This window comes from Schistocerca cancellata, chromosome 11 (assembly GCF_023864275.1).
Source record: "Schistocerca cancellata isolate TAMUIC-IGC-003103 chromosome 11, iqSchCanc2.1, whole genome shotgun sequence".
NCBI lineage: Eukaryota > Metazoa > Arthropoda > Insecta > Orthoptera > Acrididae > Schistocerca > Schistocerca cancellata.
The window spans coordinates 145328625-145340843 of NC_064636.1; the positions used below are offsets into that span (position 1 = coordinate 145328625).

General features: G+C 42.1%; 1 protein-coding gene across 9 annotated transcripts in view; it reads right to left on the reverse strand.

Annotated features, from left to right (window-relative positions):
* LOC126108938 (uncharacterized) overlaps nucleotides 1–12219 on the reverse strand; it is a 237986-nt gene that overhangs the window by 85973 nt on the left and 139794 nt on the right. For all 9 annotated transcript variants that reach the window (XM_049914314.1, XM_049914312.1, XM_049914311.1 and 6 more), the window contains one exon: nucleotides 6251–6291. In XM_049914314.1, coding sequence (XP_049770271.1) covers nucleotides 6251–6291 — 41 coding nt within the window. The remainder of the gene's footprint in view (nucleotides 1–6250; nucleotides 6292–12219) is intronic.

The window sequence follows — 12219 nt, forward strand, 5'->3', positions numbered from 1 at the left end:
TAACAAAAACATAATCGCAGAACGCATCTCACAAGTGGCGAGACTTTCTATTGCAGCACAAAAAGTAAAGCAGAAGAGACTCAAACGACTCACTACCACTGCTATATGCATGTCGAGTGTAGGAATGTTACGGCACTGAGACAGCTGCCGTAGCCGCGCCTACTGCTGCTATAAATCAAAGTCTGGTACCTTCTGGATAGCCCTCGTATGTTATACGGATGTGGGTCTGGAAACAACTTATCTCCAAGTTAGCGCAAAGATTCTACAACGCTTCAACGCGTTAATAATCTACTCTGAAATGGAGCCTCATTTCTGAGCAATAAAATGAGGGCTGACAATGCTGAATACACCATTTGCAAAAGTGTACTCTTGCGGAAAAGTCAGTTGCCGATATGTCTGCACGTGGCAAACGTACAGAAGGTTCTCGTCTAGCACTCGCCAGATAAACGTGTGTGCAACATTACATGTTACACCTAATTGTCTTATACTGATACTAGCGTTGTCAACTTCTTGAAGAAATTTCTATTACAGCTAAAATGTCCTCATCTTTCTAAGCCTGCCCTATCGGTGAGTAGTAGGCTCAAAAGATATCGCTCAATTGTTTCAAACGACGTCCTGTCAGGCCACTGTCGTCCCGGAAATCTCTCCAGACATAAACCCTGGGCACCGTGGTTATTACCATCAGCTAATCCGTACACCAAATGGCCATCTGCCAACGCTGCATTCGAGTAAAAACTTCCAGTGCACTGTACCAGATCCAGCATCCGTGACAAACACTAAACAGCTGACGCAGCATCCTTTATACTGGTACAGGAATGAAGTTTGTCACATCTCACCCCGAGCAACGAAGTCACGTGTCAACATTACTTTCCTCCAATTGGAACAACAAACCTTGATGGTGGACCTAAGAATTAGAGCTTACTGTACAGTTTAACTGAATGAAGCCACAATTTTATTTTAAACATACCACGTAATAGTGGTTCATTCTGTTCGTGTAATTATGAAGACGAGTAGAAAATGAGCTCTAACACGGAAATAAAGAATTTCTGGACCCGTTCCATATAATACATATTATTTTTCTACGCATTCCTTATAACACATTTTATCTCTTTGCACACGAGGAACATTTCTCGAAAGTTTGGCCACCCTTTTCATTACACCCCGTACGTGGACAAAACCACCAGCAAGCCGTCTGCCGGCACGAACGGCCACTGCCACGCCGTGGCCGAGAGACGGTCAGACCCTACAGTTGCCGAGCGAGCTGTGCACGCAATACGGTGCGCAGCCCGTGCTATCTCGATTTTCCCACGGGCACCAGTTTTTGCACTGGGAGTGGGGGCAGAACCTTTTTTGCGACATATCCTTCCTTCTTTCCCAAAATCCTCCCCGCCTCTATCTTCGCTAGTCCCTATCCTCCACCTGCCCCTATCCCTTTCCTCGCTCCCACTCCGGCTCTCCGCACGCCTCCCATCCTGCCGACACTCCTGTGCAGTCCTTTCCTCTCCTTTACTTTCCTCCTCTCCTACTTTCTCCACCCACTGCGAGCGCTCACTGCTGCACTCAATAATGAACCGTCGAGTTCCCGGCACGCTCACGGCCACCTTTCCCGTCCCTATCGTGCTACCTCTTCCCCCTTTCCCCTTGTGTAGCCCAAATACCTACACCAGAAGAGTTTGCTGCTACAGCTCGTGTCACCGTCGGGCCTTAAAACCCGGAGACAACTGTGGCCGTGTGTGTGTTTTGTACATATCTGACGAGGGACTTAAGTCTGACTGCTAAATAATACAAGGTGTCCCACATAAGGCCGGTACACCTCACGTACTGGTTAATCGTCTCTAGTGAAGTGGCTACAGTGCATTTTATTGGGAAGTGAAGTGTAGCTGTACGTTCGTGTCAGTAGTTGTGAGAAGCTCGTGTTCTCGAGTTGTTACAGAAATGGAGCAGTTTGCATTAGAACGGCAAATCGATATTACGGAGTGTTACGTAAAAACAGACTCTTTCGAGGAACGTTTCGAGTGAATTGTCTCGGTAGGAAACTCCCCTCGACCGGAACTATTCGAGATATAACGAGACATGGAGGGCTGTAGCATCCACTCGGAATGTGCAGAGGAATAGGTGACCGACAGTGGGGACTCCTGAAACTATAGATAGACTTCAGACAGACATTACGTGAAGTCCTCACGAGTCGGTAAGGACGTTATCGCACCAGACTGGTGTATATCTTGTATCTCCTGTCACCGTGTACTAGAAGATATGAAATTCCTAAACTACCGGGTGAGTGTGGTGCGAGAGTCGAAATTTGAGGAGTGGGAAAAAATAGTTCTGCGAACAGTTACTGAGATCCCTCGCTTTACTTCGCATCGGGTGAGGCTCGGTTCAATTTCTCAGGTTACATTAACTCCCAGAACTGCAGATACTGGTCGCAGGACGGCCCCTGTACTGTGCACGGAGAACCTCTACACTCGGAGAAGGCAGGTGTTTGGTGTGCGTCGTCTGGCACGCGCGTCACTGGCCCCGTATTTTTCAGTTACACCTTAAACGGTGCCGGATATCTGGAAATCTTTGATTCTTTCTGTGCACAGTTGACAGATGCAAAAGTATGGCCTAATAACCGACACGTTCCCTGAAGACAGACTTGTCAGTAAATGCCTCTGGGCCACACTGTCCCCAAACGTTACGTGATTTTTATTTACGGGGCACACTAAAAAGCACAGTGTACGCTGACCACAATTGCACAATTGACAAACTTAAATGGAACTTCACTAGAGAAATTAATGACACCGAGCCTACAGAATTACGGCGCCCGCAAGTTTTTTAATGATACCGTTATCTAGTCTTTTTCAGTTAGTTCATTGTTACTTACATCTTGTGTATGAGGCATACCAGTTTTACATGGAACACCTGGTATGTAGCATTCTTGCCTCGTGTGCCTGTTTGCCTCTCACTGCCTCCTCATGTGGTGAGTAGCAATCTGTCGTTTTCACACTATTGTTATAACAACCCACATTTTTATTGCTTAAATTTGTTTCAGTAGGAACTGAAGCCACAATTGAAATTTTTCCTCTAAAAACATCTCACTCAACCGTTCTCCCTGAAGAGTAGGAGTCTCCCGGAGAAATACTGCCTCTTCAATCTCGACGGGATCAGTTACGGCAAGCCCTTTTCCAGTTTTTAAACAACAGGGTGTATACAGGGACAAGGAAAAAAAATTCCCGGATTTCTCCCGGATATCCCGTTTAAAAAATATGCTTTTTCCCGGGTGACCTACTGTCACTTAGCACAGAAAAAGTTCCCTCGGAACTGTAAAACTTATCAATCCTTTGAATGGTTAACGTTTTATATAATCGCGTAGAACTTCCCGGAAAAAAAAGAAAAGCCGGAGCAGAGAAGTTTTGGAAAGACCTTTGATTTGCAGCAACATATACGCTGCATATTTTCGTATTACGAAAGTATAAATTCGAATTGCACCAAACACAGCTTTTAGTTTCCGGAGCGTTGCAACCGAGGTTGTGATGTCCTTTTGTAAGCGAGTCATATCTCAAGCCACGAGATCTTGCCAGCCGATGACAGCAGCTGTTCAGAGCATAGGACACGTGTTATAGTCAGCCACTAGCAAGATTACTGGTTACATAGCGCGAACACACAAGAGGAAAAGTTAACGGTTTACATTAATGTACACAGTACCGTATATCTACAAGAAAAGCTAAGCTTTCACGTGTAATATTGGTCTTTTTTTGGTGTGATATACTTTAAGATACATCACACAAATGTGCGAGTAAATTTAAAATTGTGACATAAATGCCTCGGCTCGAAATTCTTGAAGTGGCTGGTCCTCAAACTGTTCAGTTTCGAACGCTCTGTGATTTAGATATCCATCCCACTTTGACACACGTAACATAATTCATCTTGCGTAAAAAGAAATTTACTTTGAAAGTAACGCTTTTCTAACCACCGTTCGCAATACTGTTAGTTATAGGTTCGATTTACCAGTTGCCAGAGAGCGCCAAAAACTAATTATTGTTCGTGTGCAACTGCAGTGGTGTAGGAAGCCCGCATGTTCGTGTGTATAAAGCACTAAGAGAGCTTACACTACACCATAAAAGAAACAGGGCATCAGAGGATACTCCAAAAGGCATCAAAATTTCGTGAATCATACTAAAATGCATAATTCGGCTTGAAGTGCACATTGGTTTTTTCCAGATTCACAATGAAGTAGGTCCCACGTGATATTAAGCTTTTCAGTGTGGTTTTTGGGATGTAAATTTTCTTGGAGTACCAGTACTCTACGATCTCATGTTTGGTTCTTTATTATGGCATAATGCCATACATGGCAGAAGATGATAACGTGCACTTGAAATTCACCGAACAGTTGGAAGTACCCAAAATTGTTAAATGAAACACTTCGTTTCAAATAAAATGATTGCCTCAGCGGAATTTCTTTAGCAAACTTGCAAAAATAACTTCATTCTTCTGCAAGGCGATTAATGCTTGACTGCTACTAACTTGGAAAGAAAATAAAATCAGAAACTGAAATTAATAATATATTTTAGCCCTCTGTAATTATGTGAATGCATTTTAATTCACTTGATAGCTCCCGGCCACAGAAATCCGTTTTGTTTTCATTTGACGTGGGAGCTGTACACGAAGAGAAGCAGCGAAATCACTTAACGTAAACACGGGTCACGTGGAGACTAACCCCCTCCCCACTACAACTCAGACAACTCTGTGCAAGCGCGAATCTGGCAGCTAGGGCGCGCGAGAAAAATTTTTCTCGTTTGCATCTGGCTGCTTGCTGCTACTACCGATGCAGCTAACAGCCAAACTTCAAGAAGCGGGAAGCGAGAGAAGGTACTGCTTATACGCGAGTCAAATGCGCATGCGCAACAGACAGCTGGCAACTGGTCAAACGAACCTAATGTGAACAGTTGTGATGTCATGCTCATAGCAAGCAGTTTATTGTTACGAAGAATTACAGTCTGCCCCTACGGCCTTTAACATATTTTTGCTGTCTGTAGACGCTTGTGCGTGCACGGTGTTTTGTTGTCGTAAAATGCACATTTCCTTTGCCACTACAGTTTTATTTTTTTCCCTCTCGCTTATATTTTATTGCTGCAGTATCATTCTCCAGTAGCAGGATACAATAACATTCTTTGCTAGAGAATCAATTCTGCAGTCAAAACTACAAAAATGTAACTGAAAGCTAAAACAATGAAAAATTCCCGGAATTCCGAAAAATTCCCGGGTTATTCCCGGTTTTCTCCCGGATTAAAAAATTCCCGGGTTTTTCCCGGAATTCCCGGTTGTCCCGGGTCGTATACACCCTGTTGTTGTCGTAAAATGCACATTTGCTTTGCAACTACAGTTTTATTTTTTTTCCCTCTCGTTTATATTTTATTGCTGCAGTATGATTCTCCAGTAGCAGGATACAATAACATTCTTTGCTAGAAAATCAATTCTGCAGTCAAAACTACAAAAATGTAACTGAAAGCTAAAACAATGAAAAATTCCCGGGTTTTTCCCGGTTTTCTCCCGGATGAAAAAATTCCCGGGTTTTTCCCGGAATTCCCGGTTGTCCCGGGTCGTATACACCCTGAACAAACCGTAAAAATGACCCTTCAACTCTTCATTCGTAGTCGCACTTTTTCAGTGTTTTTCCAACTTTAAGTGTGCCCCTTATTGATTCACAAGTTCAACTCTTTTCATTTTTCCCCAATTTTTTCTACGTCTTTTTTACAGTCACTAACAGTAACACATTCGACACCGTAAAGTGAAATCAGTTTTCGAAGAGTCTTCCTCCGATCAGTCTCTTCGATACACTCCGCCCGTCTTCCGTAGAAATGACTCGGCGTCCTGTTACTTGCCGTACTGACAGGAGACACAAAATACATCTGAGCAATACTATACCACAAAAATACACACAGGCAGGAAGCTCTCGGATTATGCCTAAGAGGTGACAATAGAAGTTGTTGTCGTATCCCGAAGGTACGGTACAGTAGGGATTCCCACAGAAAGAGATGTCGGCCAATAAGAACTGCTAGATCGCTGGAAGTCACATAACTGACACTGTACTGTAGCTCGTTGACAGTAAAAAGGTTGACACACTGACAATGATACTGTTACTTAGTAGTTTTCTATTAGTTGAACACTCATCTGATGCTTGTGGACCAGTCAGAACTATTTATGGATACAGCAAAGCTTTGTGCAGCTTTTATATATACTAATTTACTAAAAATGAAAGTGTCTCTCTTACCCTGGGCTACTACTGGATTCTCTGCAAACTGAAGCAGGCACCTGCAACAATTTCAGTGAACATTACTAACTACAGCAAACCCGATAAACTTATCAACAGCAAAAACCTAATTCAAAACTTTTTTAGCAGTAATTACCAGAGGATAATGACAGCTCATACAGCACAAATAGGATAAGGTGGCATCTGAGCAGAAGACAAATTCGTGCCCTCACTTCTGTTGGGGCAATATTCATTCTTCCTTTCATTCATTCATCAATCCCTAGATCCATCTAGTTCTGTAGATTCCAATAAGGATATCTTTCAGGGATTTGGTACAAGACAATGTATACATTAAGAAAAGAACAGAAAGAAACCCTAACAATTTAATCTGCATAGTGTATTAACAGCTACCCTCTGGGATGGAATAATGACAATATTATGAAAAGGATAGATTGCTGCTCACCATACAGCAGAAACGCCGAGTCGCAGATAGGCCTCGGCAACCGGAGACTGCGGACGCTCGTGTGTGGGTTGCATTTGCACGGGTACGTCTGCGTGTGCGTGTACATTGTCTAATTCCGATGAAGACCTTTTCGGCCGAAAGCTTACTTGTTTGACAGTCTTTACGTTGCACCTATCTGTGACTCAGTATCTCCACTGTATGATGACTAGCAATTTATGCTTTTCATAAAATTATGATTCTATTTGTGCTTATTACAGCTAAACTGAATCGTGTAAATTAGTAAGCAATCTGCTGATCTGATAAATCTGGTGCCACCAAATTTTACTGTATAACAGGTGCTTATCTATTATTAGTAGCTTAATATTTACTTGATCAAAATGGTATTTCTCAGAGGAGTATTTTTACATCTTTTAACACTGAGTCCTATTTATACTATATTATTACTTGTCATACAACTTCTTAAGAAACACTGCTGTTTGACTCATAGTTGACAGAACTTTTCAATTCGTGACTCTAGGTGTGCAAATAACTTTTAGAAAGAGTGGCTAATGACACATGTTTTTAGTTTTTTTTTTTAAATTGATAGGGATTCACAATTTCTTGCTTTATATTTGATCGGAGCCTGTTGAATTTCTTCCCACCAGAGTGTACAGCTTCATCCTGGAGACAAGATAAAGTCTAAATGGAAATTATTCTTGTGTCTTGCATTGTGATTGTGTTTATCACAGTGTAGCTGAAAACGGCTTTTCACTATCTGCAACATAAACCATCAAGGAAGTGAGTGTAAGAATTCCAGGATCCTTAGAAAGAATTCTGCAAGATGTACAGTTATTTACTTTACACAATATCCTTATTGCCGAATTCTGCTGAACACACATTTCATGTGCACTGCCCAGAAGATAATTCCATCAGACAACGGAGAGTCGACAACATACTAAATAAGCCAACTCTCCCACCTTTAGGTCACCACGATGCCAGATGCTTCTAAGAAGGTGTAACATGCAAGGCAAATTTTAAATCCAACCTAAAATCACTGCTTCTGGCCAACCCCTTCTATTTGCAACAACAACAACACTTAAGTGTACTTGCAGAAGCAGAACTTAAAAAACAATATGTTCATTAATGCTAACACTAATTATGTGCATATATCCAGTAAACTGACTCATTCAAATTATCTACGGAACAATTATCTAACTAACTAACTAGCTACCAAACAAAGTATCTTGATTAGTTAATCTACATGTTCACTGCATTTTAACTTGTTATTCAACACACTTTTACACACTTTGCTCTTAACACTTGAGCAGGTGCACCAAGGTATGAAGTGTGCCAACTACAAATAAAATTATCTTGTACCTTTCCACTATTGTTTTACAACTGTCACCCCATACCTATTTCTTCATTATTGTATCAGTTAACACAATGATAAGCTGTGTGTTCATATGTTCAAGTAAACAGTAGTAACATAAAATAAACTGCGAGCGACGTGAGAAAAAATTTACGATCCGTGCGAGAAAATGACCCAGATTAAGAGCTAGCAGCACAGTCCCATAATGAGGCAGAGCACTTGTCTGCAAGATAATTAGAAATAAGTGGTCAGCTCAAATCTGAAGCTTAAAAATGGTTCAAAAATGGCTCTGAGCACTACGGGACTCAACATCTGAAGTCATCGGTCCCCTAGACTTAGACTACTTAAACCTAAGGACATCACACACATCCACGCCCGAGGCAGGATTCGAACCTGCAACCGTAGTAGCAGTGCGGTTCCGGACTGGAGCGCCTAGAACCGCTCGGCCACCACGGCCGGCTAAATCTGAAGCAAATGTGCCATTTAATGCTTTGAGTGGGTAGTTACTGTGGGGCAACACTTGCACACCTCAAAAGAATGATATAACGAAAGTTTATTCTGTTATTGTTTAAACAGCACTTTCACCCATATAATGTAAATTTATTTAATCATTTTTGAATTAAACTAAGATTAAACTGTGATTTTGCTAATACACATTTACCTCGGTAACATAAAGACAAACATTCTTTACACACGTACAAGGTGCGCCGCACACCGGCTCTCGTTACGAAAACCGGTGCACCCTCTTGAGGGCCGATGTCTACTTTTGGTGCTAAAATGTTGTTAATGTTATACTGAAATTGCATTAATATGAGTACATAAACAATGGAAAACCTGGAACGGAATAACAACAATACGAATTAGGACAGATCATTCCTCGCCACACAGAGTAGGGTGGCAGACGAGCTCATTTAGACGTACCCTCGAAAGCAGACTAAGCTATCAGCCCGTCTGCCACTCGACACTTCCTCCGAGTGGTAAGTATCAATCTATCCTCACTTGTACTGTCAATAATACAGGTGTCTGTACGACTGAGGTTTAACCGCCTCACTCTGTCGGAGTACGTCCTTCGAGCACCGTCACCACTGCAGCCGCATCTGTCCCGTGCGGTACAGTGCCGAAGAGACTCCGTCTGTTCAAATGGCGCTTCTTCTACGACGTCACGAGATGCCTGCTCGTGACGGATCACCTATCGGTCCATTTTTGCAGCTGGAGCTCCATATTCCGATGCACATCTTCCAACTACACAAGAGCACTGATTATCCCAAACAACTGGGACCAAAGGTGTTCAAATAACTGATACTTTATGACAACTGAACATCTACCAAAAAATGTTGTACCAGTATTCACTGGAATACGAGACAGAGAAATAATAGATTAGACCAAAAAAATTTGTATCGCACATCTTACAAATGGCACAGAGAACTGACTACACAGTCTAGTTTGGAACAATCCAAACAGTCATCAAAGCAGGACTACAGACCGGTGGGCCGGCTGCCAATTCGTGTGCATCCAAAATACATTTTTTCGGGAAAGCAAATTTAAAGTTTTATCCGACTGTAAATTCCTAATTATCTACTTCCTGAGTGAATTATGGCATAACAGTTAACTTGTAAATGTAAACTTTCAATTACAATGCATAATTCTACTGAAAACATTGTTTATCACACATGTAGCCTACATTATTCAACATTTTAGATGGCACGAGTCTACCCGAATGATCCTTTTGCAATTCACCCCCACTTTCCGACCTTCTTCCAACAGTGACCCTCATACCTTCCAATCTTTTCAAACCGTGGAACTGTAGCAGTCACATCCGTATTTCTACAATCTTTAACAAACACATCGCATCGTTTTAATCTCAAACCAGCACAAACCCACACAAGTAACGAGGCACTTAGCAGGTCAGTTCAGTGAAACAACATTCACTGCTCTCTGAGTGAACTACTGAACTAAGAATCACGCCACTGGTCGGATACAAAGATCTGCCAGCCTAGCAATGATGAGAAGCAGTGTCAGTCCAGATTTCAATTTTTGTGACTTACACCACTCGGTAGAAAACCCACCCGGTCAGTTGTCCAAAATACGGTTTTGCCCCCGAGCTTTTACTCGTTACTTTGCCGCAAAATCTTACAAACATTAAAGACGGCAAATATACGGCGTCACACGGTTCATACAGTCTGCATCTACATCTGTACTCTGCAAACTTCCGTGAAGTGCACGGCAGGATGTACGTCCCTCGTGTACGGAGTCGGGGGAGAGTGACTGTTTGAATGCCTCTGCAGCTGCAGTAATTATTCTAATAATCTTACCCTCACAACCCCTACACAAATGATACGTAGGGGGTTGTAGTATATTTCTAGAGTCATCATTTAAAACTGATCCCTTAAACTTTGTTAATGGACTTTCTCGGGATAGTTTATGTTTACCTTCGACAGTCTCCCCGTTCAGTTCCTTCAGTATCTCTGTGACACACTTCCACAGATCAAACAAACCTCTGGCCATTTGAGCTGCCTTTCCCTGTACACGTTCAACATCCTCTGTTAGTCCTATCTGGTACAGGTCCCACACACTTGAGCAATATTCTAGAACCGGTCGCACAAGTGATTTATAAGCTGTGGTGTGCGTACTGTAAGACCTCGGTACACGCACCCTCAGATTATTTGACTTGTCGCTCTAACGAAGTAGGCGAGTGTCAGCAATATGTCTCGCGGTCTTATCGTGGCGTGTTTATCTTCTTCCGTTAGGTCAGATGATACAAAGGCCACTTGCACGCTTAGAGTACCAGATTGACGGTGACCAACTTTAAACAGAACTTGATTAATTTTCACACATATTTATTAAAATAATAAAAAGCATAGACATTACGTAACTTGATTCTGGATGCTGTTTACAACTGACAATCTGAAGTTCCTTTGGTCTTGGTACGTTAATCTTATTCTCACATATCTCTGATACTTGACAAAGTGTCTATTCATTTATCTTCATGGCTATGTACAGGAATACAGAATCTTATTAGGCGCAGACTGAAACTTGACTATAGACTGGTACAGACTAATGCAGACTGGTACAGACTGCTGCAGACAAATGCAGACTGGTACAGACAAATGCAGACTGACTAATCAGAGGTCTGTACACTCGTTATAATACCTCGCACGTTCAGGTATCACTGCAAGAGTGTGCTCCGCAAGGAGAAAATGTTCTACGTTAGCAGCAATCTCATTGGCTGCGTTACATATTAATATGCGGATCGGCGGGATCAGCGGAAGCAGAATTTGGTCCGTCTCTAAGGCAGCGCCATCTCGTAGTGCGGAGACGGACGAGCGCTGTGCCTGCGCTGTCGTGCTTAGCGGGGCGCACTCTAGTGGGAAAGTTGTGTACACGCTGACTACGCAGAACTATGTACACAACCTAAGCAATCTCCTTTGTAAACTGACAGCACTTCCCCAGTATTTTACTAGTAAAATGATGTCTAGAACTTGCTTTACCCACAACTGAACGTATGCGATCAATCCATTTCATATACCTACGAAGTGCTACACCCAACACAATAGGATACTACATTTTTTCATTTTGCAAACTGCAGTCCTGACCACTTTGCTGCCATCTTAAGAGAATGAATAGCTTCTTCACTGCACGGTTTTTTTTCATTATTGTCACCATCAGCAGACTCTTCCTCATTCTCGTGAGAATCTCTCTTGTTGACGACACTGGCAACATTTTCATCATTCATCAATATTTGACTTTCAGGACAGTCTAGAATATTTTCACGATCACACTGAAGATTCTTTAATAGCCCATCCATTTCAGATACAAATATGCTGTTTGGTGATAGAGAGCAACAGCTTATTCTGAACTTCACGCTGTACCTAAATCCTATTCATCGTCATGTTTAGCCTCATACATTTTGTACTACATCACAAAATGGCATTTTCCAATCTTGGGTTCCCACTTGTTTTTACCGTTTGTAGCAAGTTCCTGATTATTGAGATTAATGTGGACCTTAAATTGCACGGATAACCAAAAATCCAGTAATCCAAATTGGGCACAGTTTTACTGGAAACTGTCATTTACTGTATACAGAGTACACATTTGAAAGTCCACTGCATTACTTTTACATTATTCGCAACGAACTGGGGACTTATTTAAAAGCTCACACTTAAAACACACCGTATTTTG